The 21,116-nt window shown below is 38.1% G+C and overlaps 2 protein-coding genes and 1 non-coding gene across 3 annotated transcripts; 1 reads left to right on the forward strand and 2 right to left on the reverse strand.

Moving 5' to 3' along the window:
- Positions 1 to 2,648: 2,648 nt before the first annotated feature.
- zgc:110540 (deoxynucleoside kinase) lies at positions 2,649 to 5,593 on the reverse strand. Its single transcript, XM_027031120.2, has 7 exons — positions 5,373 to 5,593; positions 4,627 to 4,742; positions 3,965 to 4,158; positions 3,653 to 3,800; positions 3,302 to 3,417; positions 3,063 to 3,162; positions 2,649 to 2,806 (listed from the first exon to the last, which is right to left on the reverse strand). Exons 1-7 carry the CDS (start codon positions 5,464 to 5,466, stop codon positions 2,780 to 2,782), a joined length of 795 nt encoding a protein of 264 aa, XP_026886921.2. The 5' UTR covers positions 5,467 to 5,593; the 3' UTR covers positions 2,649 to 2,779.
- Positions 5,594 to 7,602: 2,009 nt separating this feature from the next.
- On the forward strand, positions 7,603 to 7,684 carry trnas-gcu. Its single transcript has one exon. It is a non-coding gene; the product is annotated as a tRNA-Ser (tRNA).
- Positions 7,685 to 11,123: 3,439 nt separating this feature from the next.
- On the reverse strand, positions 11,124 to 14,118 carry cd248b (CD248 molecule, endosialin b). Its single transcript, XM_027031112.2, has one exon. The coding sequence runs from the start codon at positions 13,994 to 13,996 to the stop codon at positions 11,894 to 11,896; it is 2,103 nt and encodes a 700-aa protein (XP_026886913.2). The 5' UTR covers positions 13,997 to 14,118; the 3' UTR covers positions 11,124 to 11,893.
- Between the last annotated feature and the right edge of the window lie 6,998 nt (positions 14,119 to 21,116).

Consider the following 21,116-nt stretch of genomic DNA (forward strand, 5'->3'; position numbering starts at 1 on the left):
TGGATTTCATTTTACTGCAGCAATTTGCCAAGTGTAGGAATTGCAACAGAAAGACTGCATCAAAAACACAACAGAGACCAGGGCGCAACCGAGTCGTGGAAGTGCACGGGAAGTAGGCGAATTTCAATATAAGATGCCCTGGGAACTGTAGTCTGTCATTCCGTGTATTCTTTGTTACGTTGGAAACGGTCTTTAAAATTAATTTATTTAATCCACCATGTTTGTGGCTATAATGATTAATCATCCCTATGCCACTGATAACGCATAGTAACGCTGTGATCAATCGGCAATAACGGAGATTTGAGAAAGTGATCTTTGAATAGTCCAAACCAACAAAGTAGCTGCTGAGCAGAAAAGTTTTCATGCGTCAGTTTGAAAGCTATTAAGCAGTATATAAACTGCTTATAGTAATTCTTATGACATTTACAAAATACCTATAAAGAATATAGTAGGGTACCTGCAAACATTTGGTACTATATCCCAAGAAAATTACGCTTAAAAGTATTTATAACTTAAGCAATCTTTTATATGACCCCAGTCATTACCTAAGAGACAACCAAAGTCTTAAGAGTTGCTGCTTGTTTGCTTTGAAAATTTGTGCTCCAATAATGTGTAACAGGGTTACTCTTTGAGAGCTGCATTTGAAATTGATTTTGGATATTTTGTTAAATCATGGATATTTATACACCAATAAACTACGTAAACTATGAATTTTTTTTCTTTTTTGTCATAATCACACAACACTATACGGGACCTCCCCTAAAAATATTCAATATGGCTATTCATAGTACACTTATTGCACTTGATAATGTAGCAAATAACCTGTTTCACTGCTGCCTTTACCATGGTTTATATGCTATGACTGAAGATATGTGTTTGAATAATCTGACCAACTACAAGTTACAACCCTCTAGGTTCTGTCAGAGGATTGGGGTAAATATAATAAATTTATTTAGTAATTGTAATCCAGTAGAAAAACTTTAAAAAAAACCTTGGATTTCATGAAATTCTAATGTATTTCCATTTTATATGAAATGTAGACAAATTAAAATTATTTAAACTCCTAAAGAGGGAAGGTAATTACAAAACACAGACTTTTGTAATGGAATCACAGCCAATTAGATTTTACTGGCTGTTTATTTGATTAAATTGCTGTTAGATATTGATTGATTAAATGCAATTATAGTACTTTAATCTTTCTAGTGAATTCCACCATTCTTGTACAAATATATATCCACACTTCCAATGATATAAACTGAATGTCGCAAATCAAAGTGCACCCCAAATCACAAAACATCAATCTGTATTGGCTTGTTATGGAACTGATATTTCACTCATTTCCGGTGGTTCACTTCACTGCCCATTTACTTTTTTTTTTTCCTCAGAGCAGCAGCAGGAACTAAAATCATTATCAGATTTTGTTCTAGTTATGTTGGAACCACTATAACATTTTTCTTGCCAGAAATCCTTTAACTAATCACTCATGATCTGAAGTAAGCCCCTAAAAGTCTTTTAAGTGTTAATGTACAGGTTAATTTCTGACTACGTTTTGGCAAACCGTGTATCAGTTCATCGATTTTCTAGCTGTATAAACCACAGAATATGCTCCAATAGGAAACCCTGGTGTTAAGAAGACGATGGCATTTTTACTAGATTTAAATATAAGTCTCAGATAAAAATGGAAACTGTACAGATTTATCTGATTTCATTTGCATATTGGAACTTAGGGAAATGTACTTTATTTCAATGAGCTTCATCCTTAAAGTTGAGTCCTGCAAGCAAAAAATTAATGACCAGTTTCCCAGACCATGATTAAAAATAGACCTAGGCAAAAATGTACTTTAAGTACAGGCTTAATCCATGCATAGGAAACTAATCTGAAATAATGATTAAGAAGAAATGAAAAATAGTTACAAAGTTAAAAAATAACCATCAAATTGTTACTATAATAAAAACTAATTTCTATTACTAAATCCTTGACACTCATTTCAATAATCAGTATTTGTTCAATGTAATGTAGTTTTTACTGGAAATATGCAAAACATACAATAAAAGCACTAAATGTAACAATATAAGTTTTAGGTCTTTCATTTTGAAAAATTCCAACTAATTTCTTTGAACTGGTACCACCAATTTTCTGAGATGACCTCACACCTGCATTATGGTTTGCTATTGACATAAGTCAAAGGTAAGGAAATCACACCTGATTTTTCTGAGTATGGACTATGGTCACAAATACTAAATACTACAAGTATCTTTACAAATGTTTTATCTTGGTGACCATGCACTACCCAAACCGAGCTTTTGGTTTTTGGCAAGTACAAGTATACAGTGATAACATATACTTCACATTAGCTTGTATTCTAGAACCAAAATTGTCTGGAAATATAAATGAGAAATAAAAATCAGACAACTATAACAGATCAAATTAATTTTATTGCAACAAAAATAAAAACATATTTACATTTTGAAACAACCCAACTAAAAATAATGCATATACTCACTTGCAGTTGTTAAAAAAAATTATATTTATAGAGACACACACACACACACACACTCAGGAGCTTAGCAGTTGGCACTGTGGTTGTATTTTGCAATGGATGCAACAAACTGATTTTATAGTTCATATATATATATATATATATATATATATATATAAATAAAACTTATGCATTTCCTTTGATTGGAGTTTGAGGTACATTTCAGGTAAAATGTTTAAAAAGGTTAACCTAATAGCAAACTTGTGTCCAATGAAGAGTGAGAAGCACGAGGCCTCAGGTCAGCACATACTCAGGAACTCCATCACCTGTAATTAAACAGGCTATTTCAGACTTTTTCAAAGTTTTTAAAGCAATGTTTTCTAATGGAACACAAAAAAAAATTATATTTTTCACACCTACTGGACCTTAGAGAGAAATGTGGGGACACAGATCATAAAATGTATAAATTGCGACTGTAGAACAAATATAATTTTATCACCAAACACTGATTCACAAATATTTATTTTGCTCATATGAAACCTCCTATATAGCCTTTTCCTTCACAGCCAGTTGACCCTTTACCTTGTCAATCAGTTCCTGCTGCTTAATTCTGTCATTTTTGAAGTCTTCGCTAACATCCAGTACAAGAATAGGAAGATCCTTCAGGTACTCAAAATCAAGCCTGTAGATAGCAACAGTGTTACTAAACCAGACACACTGGAAAACACCAAAGTTATCTTAATATGGATCAATGAGGACATAACATAGTCTGCTAAATAAACCATAATTAAAATAAGTATGCCTATTGAAGCAGTACTGACTTTGTAGTTCTGTTATAGAGCCAGCATTCATGCTTATAATGCAGTTTCTCCAAGTATTCCAGAGGGATGTCCTGTTCCTCCTCACGTCCTCTGTGCTTAAGGCGCAGCATACATTTCTGCAACACAACAAATTACTACTGAAGGAAGTGCTGAAGCACACTAACTGTATGTTCAATAAGGTGATCAATGTTCTTCCAAAGAATTACAACCAAAGGGCAGCTGAGAAAGAGCTTTCCCTTGCAGAACATCATCTTTAAACTACCTTCATACAATTGTAGGCAATGAGAATCATTGTTCCAAGGTTTCAATAATTGTTCTAGCTGCTGTGCACATCTCTTCTATACACAATACCTCAGGATCTGTCCGCAGATAGATCATTGCATCAAGCTCAATCTCAGTCTCAAACTGAGAGAGGAGCCAGCCATGCCAGTCCTGGTAGATCGCCCACTCTGTCTCATTCAGATCTCCAGATTCAAAGAGGTTTGAAGCAAAAACATATCTGCAACATAACACAGTGGTTCAGTCACATGGAACATTTTAAAGTTATTACAGTATTAAAAGATACAATCTCCAATCCCATCATAAGTTTCTGAGTTTTTTTTTCTCTAAAATTGCATGCAAGTCTTTTTTTTAATTATTGTTTCTAAACTATACAGCTGCTACCTGTCACTGTAGACAGAGCGTTCATAGAACTGGACTGGATTCTCTGCTTGTTGCAGCTTGGCAGAGGGGGCCTGAAGCTGGGAACGAACTCGACTCAAACAGGTGTAGCTCTGGAAGGTGTAAGACCAGCGGCTGGGTTTGTCATACATCATCTTCAGCAGGTTGCCTCCACTCTTCTGGGATGTACTGAGTTCCTAAAAAGATCAGGCAAGATTTTAGCCAGACGCAAAATGTGCAGGGGACCATATCAAAGCTGGGGATGAATTCTGGTGCCATTTAAATTAGGATTTCCCAGATTATTAGTGTTTGAGAGAAATGCATTTAATAGCACAAGGATCATCTTGTTAAGTAGTCTCCAGGAAAAAAATAATCCTGATAAATGTTGTTCCCATTTACTCCTATTTGAGCCTGTGTTGTGATTTTATTTGTAGCAGAAAGACCTCTGTAAAACACTGGCTACTTTATAGGCTTGGTATTGAGTGCAACCATTTTTAAAAGGTAATGAGTCAAACATTTAGTTATTTATATGATGTAGTTTGGATGGTCCACACAGAGGTCTCATTCTGCATTGTATATTTCATTCCATAAAACCTCAGTACTGAACAACTGAATATGTAGTTGAAGCCCACTCTAAAAACGTGTGGGTAAGTTTAAGTTTATACCTCAAACTCATTTTCTGTCGTCTGAACACTGCACCACTTCCCAATGGGCTCCGGTATGACTTCCCACTCCTCCGATGCTCTTGCCAACAACCGCACAAAGGTCGATTTTCCCGCAGCTATTTAAGAATTAGACATTAGCATATTTAGTACTATTATTATTTAGGCTAGAATCTTTGTAAGCCTGGCGAGAATCGTTACTAACGACATTCATTCCTCGTGACCTTACTAAAGCGGGAGTAGTCGAAGGTTTCGAGCGGGGATCTTCAGCAGTTCCAAATAAGTCTTAACTAGGTAACCTATTTTACCTAAGTTAGCAAACTAGATTACAGGATTCTCAAAATGTTGGTTTCATTGGAAATTCAGTCTTGGACTTAAGTCCTGTTTTTATAAATGCATTTTTACTGCTATGATTTCTTTACAAAATCAGTAGACCGCAACACGTAAATAAATGAATGTTTATGCTAGGCAGATAGGCAACAGTTGAGGAATACGGAGTAGGAAACATTAGCTAGCCAATGTTAGGTAGTTAGTTAACCCTACCTGCGTTTTTGAGATGTAACGTTAGTATTTGGCGCCAAACAAACGGTACTGTAACACAACTGGGTTCCTAGTCGGCCTAAAGCAATATATTAATATTACTCATTATTAATTTTACAGTACTTATATCAACGATGACATCGTCAGAGGCATTTTTAGATGACTAGCTGTTTAGCTAGATAGTTAACGCTAGTATTGGCCAAACTCACCAATGTTTCCTTCAATAGATATCTTCTTGACTGTCTTTTCAAAACTGCTGTTGAAAATGGGACTTGAACATATCCTCTTAGGTGGTGTAGCCATACTAAAAGCACTCACGTACTGTTTCTTGCAAAAATCAACAAGTACTTTGGTACGCTCTACTCATAATCTATTTCGACAGGGAATCCAGTTTGAGACACGCGGCAAGAAGTGCAAAGACAATCTGAGATCACGTGTTGTGATCGCTGACTTCGTCAGTTGCCCACATCACGCAACCCACACCCCTGTGGAACCGGTGAAGTTTCCTGTAATTTGATGTTGGGGTTTGATTTATTTATGTATTTTTTGGTTTGGTTTATTTATTTATTTATTTATTTATTTAGTCTATTAGGCTATATAGTACAATGACCGGAAAACAAAGGGGTATATGTGTAATGAACAGATGTGAACTATGCAAAAAAACAGCTGTAGGTTGTTCATCTCTGACAGAAATCATTTACGAATCTCACACACACACACACACACACACACACACACACACACACACACATTACACATCCAGGTGAGTAACTGCAATGTGTACTGTACTTTAATAAGAGATGTAGAGATTTTCAAAACCGTAGTAAAGTACACAAGATTTCCAGAGAAATAGGATGTTTTGGACACTTCGCTTGCATGGCTGATGAGGGACCTCTGTCCGAAATGTCCTGTTTTTCTGGAAACCTTGTGTATGTCACTCTCTATCTCTAACTATCAGTACATTTTAATACATCTATATATTAATCCCTATAACTAGGAAAACTTAGTTTGCGTTCAATCATTTGCTCTTTTTGTTCTCTGAAACCAGAATCTCTGGCTTCGTGCAATCTGTGTGACTACACTGAGCTAGCCCATTCTCCTAACAACAATAGAAACTACATCCATCCAAAAATGTTCTCTTGTGTTAAATGCAAAATTTTACTCTACCATGTATGTACCAAAATGTAAGCAGAAGCCCAACGCGTTAATGACCAGTTAACAGGGGTTGCCAATAGAAAAAGAAAAGGCACCAACGATTCTTACATGGATTTAGTTAACACGATGGTTTGGTTAAGTGGCAGACTGTAATTCCTCCTAAGGTCCTTATTACCATAGTCTTGTACAGCAATCATAAATGATTGAGGTTATATTATTTTTAATCTGGAAAATCTAACATTATCATCATCCTCTGATGAATAGTAATGTCAGGTTTAGCTGACAGTGTTTCGTACAGTGTATGTACCAAATGTATGTATGTATGTATGTATGTATGTATATGTACCGATTCTAAATACAACTAGCATTCAGTCATCTCCATGAAATTGTCACATGCCAGTATAGATAGATAGATAGATAGATAGATAGATAGATAGATAGATAGATAGATAGATAGATAGATAGATAGATAGATAGATAGATAATGTTGCTGGCATAACAATGCATATATAACAATGCATATTTAAAAATCTTTCTATTGATCCGAATATTGATCGCTTTCTTGGTTGCTAATGTGGCTTCGTTGCTGATGTTATTCATTAACCATAGAATACTCATATCCAATTAAGAAGGCTCCTGCCCAGTTTCATTATAGCGTGGAAAATATCAATTTCCAATTGGGGTCCAGGCTATTGTATTAACGATATGGCTAGTTACTTGAAAATATATTTTAAAATATATTTGGCCCTCCGGAAGTAATTGCTGAAACTGAACACAGAAGGAATATACACAGTTGAGCAGATTTGTTTGTTTCACGTCTTAGCAAAAATATCTTTGGAAGAAGAACACAGAAGTATAAAAACAGCGGTATGGGTAGCTGTGTAGCTAACGCTAACTAACTAGCTATATGACCAGTAGAAGGCAGCGTTCCTCCGGTATAAACATTCAAATATAGAAGTATAAGAGGAGTCACACTTTACTTCAGCTGTTTGCCAATTAGTTAGCGTCAGCTAGCTAAACATTGCCTATACCTTCAAGTACTTTGTGCACTAAAAATGAATCATTAGTAATGAATAATTTCTTAAATGAAAAAAAAAAACTTGTTCTAAATCTACCTTACATAACCTATCGTAACGCTAGCTGTTAACCTAGCTAAGACAAATTCGACTGGCTAGCGAAATAACTCGAAAATGCTTACATGGTCAATAAGTCTTACCTATTGCATTGTTTATTGTAAAAACATACGTCTTCCATAACAACTGTTCATAGACTTTTAGGCGCCGTGACGAGGTGGCCGAGTGGTTAAGGCGATGGACTGCTAATCCATTGTGCTCTGCACGCGTGGGTTCGAATCCCATCCTCGTCGAATTTGTTTTTCAAAATGTCAAAAAATGATCACAAACTCAGATCACAACTTAGTCTCACAGCTTGTTACACACGTTACCCACTCCCTTTAAGGCAGAAAGATCTAATCTGAAGTAAAATCTTTAAACTGTTACAAAGCATATTTGAAAGCAGAGAGAGGGAATAGTTTATTCAGTCAATACAAAATTATGAAAACATATACAAATGAAATATGTGACAATCCACACATCTTAAAATTATTTTTTCTATGACACCAAATACTCCTATCCCACCTTCTGAGCCTCCCCTTCACTGTCTCTTCGGCACTACAGCTCTGCCTGCTTCTGCCTCTTCTTAATTCACAATATTCATTCATTTGCTTTGTCTGGATCACTTTTTTTGGAAAAGGGATTCCACAGAACTGGAGATCTAAATAACAGAAAATAAAAAAAAACCACTCAAAATGAAGCATGCGCAAATTGTTTCAGACAGGCTCTGGACCATGCTATGCCACTTCCAACAATGCAGATGGGCTACATTCAGTAATGATACATACATTGTTCAAACATCCTTAAGAAAAGCAAGGAGTTTCCAGAGAAAAATAACATTTCGGACAGAGGTCCTTCATCAGCTGTGCAAGCAAAGCGCTTCTCTAAAATTACAATAATAAAATAAACAAAATATTTTTAAATGTCCACTGACAATTTTCAGAACTTTTGTCCCTCACCCAACAAATGCTCAGCATATGTAGAATTTCAAGACATTTTCAGTGGTTGCCTCATGAAGCTGGCTAAGAGATAACGAAAAGCATGCAAAGCTGTCCTCAAAGTAAAGGGTGGTTACTTTGAAGAATCTAACATCAAAACCTTTGTTTAAACATAGCATAAATCAAATCAGTGTTATTTCAAATATTAAAAAATTAAGTAAATCGAGTAGGTGTGCCCAAGCCTTTGACCAGTATCCTACACAGTGGAATATAATACATAATAAATACAGAATATGCGCTAAAGGCTACACCTTGCGCATGCTCTGTTGCTTATATTACCTGCTCTTTGTCATTCTGCAGAGCTGGGAGGACCTCACTGACACTCCATTCTCTGTGACACTCCGTGAGGAGTCAACTTCTCTTAGTGTATCAAATCACAATAGAAGATGTAAAAAAGAAGACACCATGTCTAAATTTGGAATACAAGGCATTCTTTTTTTGTTTGGTCTGCCACCACCTCCACACCCCTTCAGTGAACTATTTAGACTTTATAATACATAGTTAACAAACAGGCTATCCATGATAGAGGGAGGACATACAGCATATAACTCAACAGAGGTGACAGAACAAAACACAAAACAAGACAAAAGTAATGTCAACAATGGTAGGTCTATAGTACGTAAAGTCATCAGAATGTGCATGTACATATATATTCATATATAGTAAAACCAAAATAAAAGTATTAATACTACTACTAACAACAACAATAATAATAATAATAATAATAATAATAATAATAATAATAATAATAATAATAATAATAATATGTGATGATTGTTAATCTGATGAAGCTTTTAATTCATAACATTAACCATACCATGGTATGGTTCTTTGGATTGAAACTAATTGTACTTGGTTATTATAAATACTGTTAAGTGTATATGGTTAATGAGTGGTGTCCAGGTTAAGTCAAACTGGGAAGTTTTGTTTTTGAGGGATGTAGGTAGTGTTTCCATCGATATGTGCTGTAGTGTTACATTTTTCCAATGTGTAATTTCCAGTTCATGATGATAGTTTTCTTGGCCATGATTAGAACTACATAGAATGCTCTAATAGTTCCATTAGCTAAATTGATAACTGATGCATCTCCAAACTGACAGAGTGATGGAGGTAGGCGGATATGTATGTTTATCCTGGATGATGGGAGGTTGATAATTTCTTGCCAAATGTAATGCAATGTTTTTATATATATTTATTTATAAAGCATCTTAAGTAAGACCATTAACCTTTCTGTAGTGAATACGTGTGTGTGTGTGTGTGTGTGTGTGTGTGTGTGTGTGTGTGTGTGTGTGTGTGTGTGTGTGTGTGTGTGTGTGTGTGAAACGAGAAATCAGCAATGGGAGTGATTAACAGGTCTTTCTCCCATTGTTTTGTTGGTAGCTAAGATTATAATTTCAATATCACTCTATATATTTCAGATAAAGGTTTCTTTATACAGGAAACATTGATAAAGGCTAGTCTGAGCTAAGTCTATGCCAAATCTAGTCCACATATAGCACAAGCACACCTTAGCTCTGTTTTATATACAAACAAATTACTATGTTGAAATTCTTATGGAAAACCCATGGCAAAACTATATTAGCTTGGTCCCTGATCATCACATGCACTTGAGATAACAGCTGAGATAATCACTTATTTCCAACGCTAACGTCTGTTTTCATAGCCATACAGCCGCAGCCGCTGGAAACCAGCAACCCACCTAGAACAAATAAACAAGTAACAAATAAAAACAACAACATACGATAATAAATAAGAACAAATAAATAAGTAATGTCATGAATGAAATGCGCTGTTTCAGAGTGAACATTGGCTTATATTTCCAAAATGTACACTTTCAATAGGTAACTGACAGAAGCGTTTAGTTCTTTTAGACAAGACCCATTTTACGATCCAGGAACAAACAGTACTAACCTATCTTAGGTTAAACAAATTTACATGGGTTTTTTTTTTCGGGAAATTACTACAGCAAAAGACTGTGTTGAATGCATAGAAATTCTAGACAACCTCTATAGGATACCCGAGTATAAAATATTTTTGATAGGTAGACTTCTAGAATGACTGTGCACCTACGCAAAAGGCTTTCAATGCCTTTTTCATCTAACGTTCTTTAACACGTAAGGGTAAGCTATCTCAAATGTGCAGGGCTAGCTAGCTAGAGAAGCGAGAAAGATCCACAGGCTAACAAAACAGTTCTGTTTAGTTAACTGAAAGGATAATGGTTTAGTATTGTATCAGTAGAGACGGATATAAGTTACACATGGTGTGTTAGCAGGGAGACTTTTACCTGTTCGGCTGGTTTACTACTTGCCTCTTTCTATCACTGGTTGACGTCTGTTATTTGGTCCGGGGATAGTTTCTTACTTGGAAAATGTCCATTTACCAGGTTAAATTCTTAAGTAAAGGTTAATATATACGATAAGGTACTCTTTTACAAAAGTGTCATTGCATTTTGCTAAATGTTCCAGAAACCTGCAGTAGCATCAGTTTATAATATGAAACTATATTTGCTGTTTTGCTGTGCAGTTATTACATTTTGTGTTTAGTGACAGATCACTGCACTAGCTAGTAGTTCCCCATGTCGTGTTGTCCAGATTCACCGTGATATATTTTAAATAGCCCAGCCCACTACTGGGGGGCGCTATAACATAATGTAAACAGACCAGAATACACGATCGCAGTCCACTGCTGCTGGATGTCTCAAAACGACGAACCTCATTCTGTTTTTATTATAAATTTTAAGCTAATATTGTACCGCAATACATTACAAATTGACAGCAATTTCAAGTTCTTTGTGAAATATTCACATTAGTAAATTGTACAGTAGGCCATGTTTTGCATAACATTGCTTTACAAAATTGCTTCAACACGTTTCAAAGGCTTTGTCAGGAATAGACACAAGTTGAGAATTAAGTCAAGATTTTCATACATCTTGTTTAAGATTGCCTTTAGCACATTTTTAGTATCAAACTACATGGGACTGGGCAATATTCAACAAAATACGTTGGAAAATCTAAATCAATGATGGTATGAATAGTAGCCATTCTTACAGCCAGTCTAAACAACAACAAAAACATCAGCTACATATCTGTCCATTTTAGTATGAGAAAGATAAAAACTATTAAACCGCACAATCTCAAAAGAATCAATGCTGATAAAGTTCTGGTTGTAGCTTTATGTGAAATTATGAACACCACAGCACTGTTTAATTAGCAAATATAGACACACAGCAAAAATACTGATATAAAACATGACTGCATTAAAATGTACCACATCCCTCATTACTTCCAACTGGAAACATACTGCTTTGGTTAAATTGCTCAAAAATTATCCAACATCAGAGTGATCAAATTATGGATTTTTCCACCCTTAAGATGATGCATAATACCAGAATAGCATCAGTGTGATTGAGAAACATCCAGAGGTCACCTCTGTTTTGTAATAGTCAGAATGTCCTGTTCAAAGTCCTCAGGCCTGTGGTTTTGCAGTGCTTGATTTTGCAGGTCTGGAGTTGGAAGTCCAACTGTAACAATCTGTCACACTTTTATTACGTGGCTCCACAGCAAAGCTTGTGCAGTACACAATACCTAGAGCTAGCATGACCACAATAAAGACACAGAGAGGCACTAACAGCGCCACAAGCAACCAGCTTCTATCATGCTTCTTCTTGCCATGATGCTCTGGACTGAAGGATGGTGACAATCGTCCCTCAAGCATTTGAGATGTTGATGGAGTTGCCCTGTCGGAATATCCCATTCCCTTTGGTGGAAGGGATGACGCAGTCAATGGTATGCCATAATTTCCACCTTCACCTTGTGCTAGCTCATTAATTGCTGCTGATATCCTGCTATCATCCAGCCACTGGTCTGGTTCAACCTCACTGTGTGTGTCAGCAGGTATATTTGAGGTTGTAGCATCCATTAGCCAATCTTGGATTGGAGAACTAGAGGTCCGCTCTGCCCCATCGGGTTCTTGAGAGGTAAAGTAGTTCTCCTGTGGAATGTCTGGAAACCAGACCAAATCTGTGGGGAGCCATTCCACATGTGGGGGATCGGTAAGCCACTCTAGAAGACTGGCCTCTGTCACCACATCAGTCATATAGCTAGGTGTGTCCCATGGGAGAGTCGTTGGAGCAGCTGGCTCAACAGTTGTGTAATGTTCAGTTTCCTCTTCAGTGGGTAGACATGAATACTGGTCCTGCTGCAACTCATAGCCTGTATGACAGTGACACTCAAATCCACCAATGTAATTTTCACATATCTGCTCACAAGTGCCAGGAATTTGGCATTCATCAGTATCTTCACAACGAGCTAAATCCTCCATTACAGGTGAGAATCCATCATGACACAGGCATGTGTAGGACCCAGGGGAGTTCTCACAAGAGTGCTCACAGCTGTCTTCTTTGCATTCATCCACATCCAAACACTCTCCAAACTCAGACAGCTGATAGCCCTCATTGCAGCGACACTCAAATGTTCCTGGTGCATTGATGCAGATCTGGGGACATGGATTTTGGGAGCACTCGTCAATGTCAAGGCAGTTTTTACCATCTTGTGAGAGGAGAAATCCCTCAGGGCACTTGCAGCGGTATCCGCCAGGACTGGGCTCACAATCAAACTCACAGTCAGCACTGTGGCAAGGATCCAGGGGCTGGCAGCTCTGCCCGTCCTCACCTAGCTTGAAATCCTCTGAGCACTCACAATGGTAGTCAGAGCCTGTGTTCGTACAGTAGTGCTCGCAGCCCCCGTTGTCTTTCTCGCACCAGTCCGTGGAAGCGTACGAGCAGAGAGGCGCCTCCCTGGACCAGCCATGTATCATGCAGAGCACAGACTGGTCCCCCTTAGCACCGTCTGGGCAAGGCAGGGTGGCCACGGAGCCAAAGGGAACATGGGTGAGCAGGGTGCTGAGCAGGTTAAACGGGGTGGTGTAGAGGGCGGGGCCCCTACCTTCACTCTGCAGGGCAAGACACATGCTTTGGTATGTGTAGCGGCACAAGAAGCCATCTACGGCCAGCATGCATGAGCCATCCAGCCACTTGAAGTTGTTCTGGTCACTGCTGCTTTTGTCCATAGTGTTATAGGTGATGACCACACAGCGAGGGGCCAAACAGGCTCCTGGCAAGTCGACTCGCTGCCAGTTTGTGTATTCTGTGTCCTGGTCCCCCGTGATCCAGGTAAAGCCCCTCAGAGGGCGTGTGGCCGAGCATTGGCGAGGCTGTCGCTGGAGGCCGATCCACAGCCTGAGTTTGGGCCGGGGGCCACGCCGCTCACCAGCCGACAGCAGCTCATGGATCAGCGCGGCCTCCTCTGGCTGTTTCACTGTAGCCAGGTTTCCCCCTTTCTCCCTGCAGCTCCTCCAGGACTCCCGGAAGGTCTTGCGCTGGAGGTGGATAGAGTAGCATCCTTCAGCGTTGCACACACCGTCCTGCTCTTGCAAATTCTGTCCCATAGTCCCCTGAGGGCAGTAAAAAAATAGCACTGCAAGGAAAAGACAAGGGTATGCGACGCAGCACATCTTTCTCAGAGTCCAGTCTTCAATTGCCTCTCTGTCCCTCCTTTGTTTGGCTGGCATAATTTTCTCTATTACTGTCCCTTGTGTTACTCACATCCAGCTTTCCCTTCAAAGTAGCTCTTGCAGTTGTTCATAAACACTCCTGAAACTATGGTCTCTCTGCTTAGAAAGACTTTGGTCTACAGCCCATCTGCAGCAGAGAGACGGTGAGGGAGGGCGCAGACGTATGTTTTTGGAAGAGGGGGCGGGTAATAAGGGAGTGTGGAAGAGGGGGGTGCTTTGGACTGTGGTTTTCACCAGTGCCGTATGCTTTTCATAAGTCTGTTTAAGGAAGTAGTCTGTACCCCGGCCAGCAAACTGCCACTACTCCAGCCCTTGCTCATCTGCCAGCAGTATCACAACTACTGCCACTGCATTGCTGTTGTTTTTTTTCTTTTCATTTTTGCCCTGCATTTGGATTTTCACAGAATCTGATATTTCTTGAACTGATATCTCTCTTGAGTAGTATAAATTAACACCAGTTTACTTTGATGGATAAAATACATTTTTCACTGATTTTATGCAGTAATGTATCATACTGTATCATTCTATTAAATCCTTGTTTTATTTTAAGTCCTTTGAAGATTTCAGGAACGGTGAATAAAAATTAAAGTCGAAATAAGTATTTTGTCAAAACAATGCTTTTTCAGATCATTTTAAAGGACCCAATACATAATATATTATCATTCCTATTAAATAGGGATTTAGAGCATTTCTTACTGAAGTTTGCACAATTTCACACCATCAATTCTATAGAAGTACAATTCACTATTGAGCAAAAAGATGAGAGCAGTGGTTATCAGATTCAGTCTGAAGAGAGGACTGCAATAATGCAGGACCATGCTAAGCAAAAGAAATGTGATCCTTTTGTCCTGGGCTGCTTGGATACGAATCAAGCCAAAGCTGAAAGCCTGAATTTCAGTGTGAGTCAGCAGATGCTCCTATTTTGCATAACTGGGAAAGTCTGTGTCTGTTCTTTCATCAACAATACAGACCACGATTCTCCTCCATAATTCCAATCAGAAGTAGATTGTTCACTTCAAATGACTCACACCCCACTTCACTGGATAACAAAATTCCAACAAATGTTTCCATGCCTCAGGGGGAGGAAATTACATTGGATCTTGGGTCTAGGGTATATAAAAGAGGGATAAGATTAGTTTCCCTAGCTTGCAGGATTAAATATATGGATCACATTTATTCAATTGTTGGATTCAGATCTTAAACAACAAACCTACTGTATTTTCATTAGATGAGCTAATGAGAAAAAAAAAGACCTCTCTCTGTGAGATTTCACTGCAGATGAAGAATGAGAAGCCACTGAGTTGATGAATATCAGGTATTGTAGCAGTGCCAGTGGCCCGCACCATAGAACTGCCCCGCAGTCAGACAACTGCTTTTGTTCTCTGATTCAAATTTTTTACAGTCTGTAAATCACATCAGCTTTCAGTTATTGTTCCTCTCAGGCCTGAGTTCAAGTCTCTCTGCAGTTAACATTTCTTTCCTTGAGCCAAAATGTACCTTTCTCAAATCCATCCCAAAACTGCACTGTCCTCTTCCAATTCAAACAGCTCAGTGCTGACTGTGGTCTTGCTTTAACTTCACTGGACTCATATGCCCTCATCCAAGGTGGGTTTACACAAAGCCTGAAAGTAAAAAATCTCCCTTATGAATATTTGTTAAATGTATACAGAAAAGACAAATGTAGAATGTTATGAATATTGCAAGCTTCTAAAGCATGACCTTGGTGCTGAAAATAAGTAGATGACATAACTTTTCTCTTTAGTATTTAATTCTCCAGAGACACTAATCTTCCAACTCCCCAGATGTTGAAACGCACTTACTGTAGACACATCTGGCCTATGTTCCACACTGACTGTTTAGACTTGCATCTTGCCCTGAAATGTATGAAGGTTTCCAAGCTGAGATCAGAAAGTTATAGAACTGAAGCTATCACTGTGCTTGCATTATGGAACATTTTTATGACATTCTGTCTGTATACATAGAAATGGTAGAATTGGTCAGCTGAACAATATTTTCCACCAATGTTTAAAACCCCTCTCAATAAAAAGATCCAGCACGTTCCAAATTCTCAAAAGTACTGCTGACAAAACTTGTGGCTAAAATAAAACATTTCTGATTACGTTGAATACTGCCTCAAAATGCAGCTTTATCGATCTGCACTATACCCAGTTAACTACTCAGACAAAGCAAGGTCAGGTATGTTACAGCATGTCCTGCCAGCTCTGTAAAAACCATCCCCAAGAAATGATCTGTAAGGTTATGGATGGGTTTATTATGCCCAGATGTCTATGGCATCAAATTTTGTCCAGCTACAGCGCCTGCAGTTCTGTGTGTATGTAGTCTTTAATGTCCGTGAATAGTTTGGTTGAATAGCTAGTCTTCAGAGGAAATGGTAGTATCAAATTGGTCTTAGTCTTTGATTGTGATTTCAACACAAATAAATGATGGTCATGCTCACTGCAGAGTCACTTCCTGACCCAAGGCTGGAGACCGTGGAGATCCTATCATGCAGGTACTCCCTTGTAACAAGGCATTATTTCCCAAAGTCCCACGTTTAGCTCCTTTTGAGGGGTTTCCCACATTACCTTTATTTTACATTTTATACCTTTATAATATATTTATAAATCACTTTCAGTTATAACCAACCATACCCAAGCAATGCATGTCACTGTAATTCATCTTGTTTTTCAAAAAAAGTCCTAGTCATTTCAGCCCTCATTTTATGTTCATTAAAGCTTAGATATTTTATGGGGGTTTTTTTTCTTCAATTTATGCAAGTGAGCTTTTCACTGTTCACTGTTCACTGTGCATGGTCAAAGGTTATAAATTAAATTAATTGAGTATGAAACCAAAAGCACAGTTATGATGCTTACATTAGTTTATTTGTAGCTCTTTTGGTTTTATTACAAAATTTCGTGTGATTACTGAGTCAAGCAAATCGCATACCTTCACATTCTTTAGATTACTTAATTTCATTTTATTTTTAAAAGAGTTCTGTATTCTTACGGAGCAGGATGTACCATTCTCTGTAACATAGACCTAGAGTGGTATGCGACTGGGAATTTCCTGATGAGGAATGTTGGGGAAACTGTTACTTATTTTGAGTGGGTGGGACGGGGTGTAGGGCAATATCAACATCCTGTTTCTCCCTTTCTTGACAGCCCTTCTCTTGGAGATCTGAATGCCCTCTACAGATGTCTGCAATCACTTAGGATTAGCTGGGGCACAGGCTAACCCTGAGACCTCCACATGCTCAACTCCCCTTTATTTGCTTTTTCCACACTGCCTGGTTTCAGCAAACCAAAATGTCTTCACTTAACTCTGACTATTCTTTCTGCTGTGGTAAAATAGAATCCAGGATACCTGCTTTATCTGCTGAATGTTTATCAGAAGACATAAAAGTCAAGAACATTAATTAATCACAGATTTATACAGTAATTAATAGAATAAATGTATGTTTTGTAAAGTGGGGGAAGCCAATCAGTTGAACAACTCTGTGCTAATTTAGTCCCCATCTGTGTGTACTATTTGACTCGGTCAGCATCTGCTTATACACCCTGCCATTTCGGATATTGCCGCCAACGTTTACTATGTGCAGATAACAACTCCATTAATGCAAAGTGATTTTCCATCGTTATTCCTCTGATGCAACACCTTTTTCAGTTCTATTAAATAGCTGTTATCAAGCATAATTTGGCATTATACATTGCAACCTGAAACAGCTGAAAATCAAAGAGTCTAGAATACAATTGAATAAAACGACACTATAATGCTTGAAGCATGTGGCCATTAATATTGTGCCTTTCAGTGGTATAACTTTAGATCATATATGGTATCCAATCCTGTACCAATGGTTTCATCCCTTCTATTGCGCTCATTTATAATGCTCTAATGACCAATCCCTCTACATTCTCACAAAATTCACCAAAGTTTTTGGGCCATTTTTTTTTTCAGACACCAGACAAAGGCTTGCATCTCTCTCCTGGCCTGGTCTGCTCCATCTCTTCCTCTTTGTTTTTTCAGTTAGTTTAGTTCAGTTAATTCTTTAATATTTCAGCCTTTTCCTTCTGGTGATGTGAGGAGCATGTGGCGCTTCCATTACTGCTGATCTATATAGCATGTGCACTTTTCTTCTCTATGGACTCACTTGCTTGGAAGTGGAAACCTTCATACATACCTTGAGCCTCTTTTCATGCTGCAGGGGTTTATTTGGATGAATATTTGGAGTGTTGGCCAGAGATGACTGAAGAGTAACTGCACCCAAATAGCTGAGCTGTGGTAGCTATGGGGTATGTACCAAGGCATATACAGGGTCCCTCACTCTCCAGTGTCTAAAAAGTCCTGCATTAGCAATGAGGGCAAAATATTCAAACTACCACTGAAGAGATATCAGAGCATTGTGAGGATGATGCTATGAAAACTGTATCAAGGTCTTAATGGTTTCGGCAAGTAGACAGGTCTAGACTTATTTACATGGTCTGTACTACTAGTTTCATGAGGAGAGAGTGACAGGGCAAATGTCTTTTTCTACAGACAGTATGAGTAAACAAGTTTACTGATATTTCTACACTTTGTTCAGTTAGTGAGAACAGTGGTTGTGGGAAGGCTTTTCTCTCTTACCTGTTATGCAATAGCACGAACAGTATGAAGACACCTCCTTAGAAACCAAGATTCCCAGAACACCCTGTGCATATTGCATTGTGATATTTATTTTTCTATAAGCAGACAGCCGTGATATGCATAAGACTGCACAAATTAACTTGGCCTCTGTCTTTCTGCCTCCTTTCCCTATCACAACAACATCGTTGCACTTACTGTGCCCCATTCACCAGTGATTATGGGCCCTTCAAAAACAAGTTATCAAGTTGAGGTCCCAGTCACTATATGAGTGCAGATTTAATGGGTCCCAAAGTTTGTTTATTGACACTGAGTACCAAGGCATGTCTTCCCATATGGAGGGCTCTCAGCATGGAGGCACTGGCCACTCAGGATTCATTAGACATACTGAAGCTATTAGCCAGAGCCATGTAGCCCACTGACTCACCAGAGCAAATTCTCCAAATTTTTTCATCTTCTGGAAAGTGTTCTCTATTACTCGGTTCCTATTATTTTAGGTCTTGAGCTCCGTTAGTTAAGATGAAGCTAGCTTCCTGCAAGAGGTGGACGGTTGAACTAAGGAGCTTTTTCATCACAATCACCTGAATAACAGTAGGGATGCATGTCTGCAGGAGACATGCAGAATGAACTTTTGATTTATTTGACTGTTGTGGAGTGGAGAGCTTTGGGAAAACGACATATCTTGAAAGAGACATAAGAAAGTCCAGTGTAGTAAGTGCAGTAAAAGCTCAAAAGAATGCATGGTTTCAAGCATTTGATATAGTTTGTGTCAAAACCTAGTATGGAATTTGGTGGTTTGATGGAATCCCAAATTCGGACACATAACAAGAGAGTAAGGGAAATATGCTATGGTCGGTGTTATTTTTGTGATGTGAAATGTTTTCACATCTACAGTGGAACATCTGTGGAGCTTTTCTTCAATTTGCTTTGGCTCATTGAAACAGCAGTAGAAACAAAAATATGAATATTAGAAATATGTTCGCTATAAATAAATCTCTTTATACACAACGACATTTGATCAGAAACAGGAAATCATAGCCATGCAGTCAATAAACTAGAAAACCCCCCTTGTTTTTGCAAAGACATCAAATATGGTATAAAATGAAAACTAGAGATTATGGTTTTCAAATCTCAGTCTCATAACACCATGGGTAAACTTGACCATTAAAGTCTACAAAGATTTACACAGCAACTTCATTCAACCTTCTGTCTGTTCAAGTAATTTCAGTGAAGTAAGGTTTGTAAAAGGACAGTTAAAGGAAATAATTGAAATGTGTTACCTCAGCGAGAGAAAGAGAGAGAGAGACAGAGAGAGAGAGAGAGAGAGTCATCAGTTATGAATTTCTAAATGGAGGTTCCACCTCTAGCTATATCTTCCATAAGTAATCATACAGTAATAAATTAAAACCCTGTAACAATGGATGGTGGAGAAAATGGAGGTATTAGAAGGGGAGAGGATGAAGATTAAAATGGAATATAAAGTAAAAGATGATCAGCTGTTCTAGAAATCACAGGGTAAATGGTGAAGTTGGGACTGATCGAAAGAAGGCTTTCTGGAAATGATGCTTTAGAGAGAGCCATGACATAAAAATTTTGATGGAATGACGTTCCACGTGCTTCATTATTTCCATGATCCATGCTTACTTCTAGCAGTGTGCTAATCGGTGACAGCTTGCTCCCCGTAACCGGCTACTGACCCCCTCTGGAACCCTGACAAATCTTTCTAAAAAGGAAATTATGTTCTCCCAATGGAATATGTTATTTCATATGGCTACTGTAGCTCAAAGTCCTTCCTACAGTGCCTGGGACCCTGCATGAGTGGCTGGTGTGAGTTACAAGGTCAGTAGATGAATATCACTTCAGACAAACAGCACAGCAGACAATCAGGACATTCTACTCCCACCAGACAGTGGATATTTAAAAAAAAAAAACCTGTTTATAATGATTACAAAAACAGAATTTCTACAGCACAGAGCAACAAATAAATCAATGTTGTAAATAAAACAGCTTCAACTCAGAGCAGCTACCATTATATTTCACCCATCCTGACAACTCTGTCATTTACAGAGCCAATGGAAAACTATATATCCACAAGAGCATTATAAAACCCATATGTGCATATGACAAAAGGGTAATGAACAATGCACAATGTTCTGTGAAAACCTTCTTTGAGGTTTTAAAAGTTGAGGTTGCAAAGTCTAAAGGCTGATGATAATTACAGAACATTTTGGAATGATAGAGTCAGAGAAGTCACTGGTTAAAATATTTGGAGACAATGCTTCTTGATACTGCACTTCATTGGCTGAATATATGTGTTTTATTAGCAAGAATGAACACTTAATTATGAGTTTTTTTTCCCCCTCACCTTAGGGGACAAATTTATAGTAGAATTTTTACTTCATAATTTTTCCAGTTCCATAGTATTCTCTACTCTTTTTCCATCAGTATGGCTTTTGTCTGTTCTGTTCTGCTGTTCTAGACACCTTGTGTGAGGGTCAGT

Source organism: Electrophorus electricus, chromosome 6, assembly GCF_013358815.1.
Source record: "Electrophorus electricus isolate fEleEle1 chromosome 6, fEleEle1.pri, whole genome shotgun sequence".
Taxonomy (NCBI): Eukaryota; Metazoa; Chordata; class Actinopteri; order Gymnotiformes; family Gymnotidae; genus Electrophorus; species Electrophorus electricus.

Excerpts from the sequence above, each read along its gene's own strand:
- cd248b (XM_027031112.2), bottom strand. The coding sequence starts at position 13,996 with ATGCCAGCCAAACAAAGGAGGGACAGAGAGGCAATTGAAGACTGGACT.
- zgc:110540 (XM_027031120.2), bottom strand. The coding sequence starts at position 5,466 with ATGGCTACACCACCTAAGAGGATATGTTCAAGTCCCATTTTCAACAGC. Across the intron at positions 3,801-3,964 it reads CGCTCTGTCTACAGTGACAG|ATATGTTTTTGCTTCAAACC; the intron begins GTAGCAGCTGTA and ends GTTATGTTGCAG. Across the intron at positions 3,163-3,301 it reads CTCTATAACAGAACTACAAA|GCTTGATTTTGAGTACCTGA; the intron begins GTCAGTACTGCT and ends TGCTATCTACAG.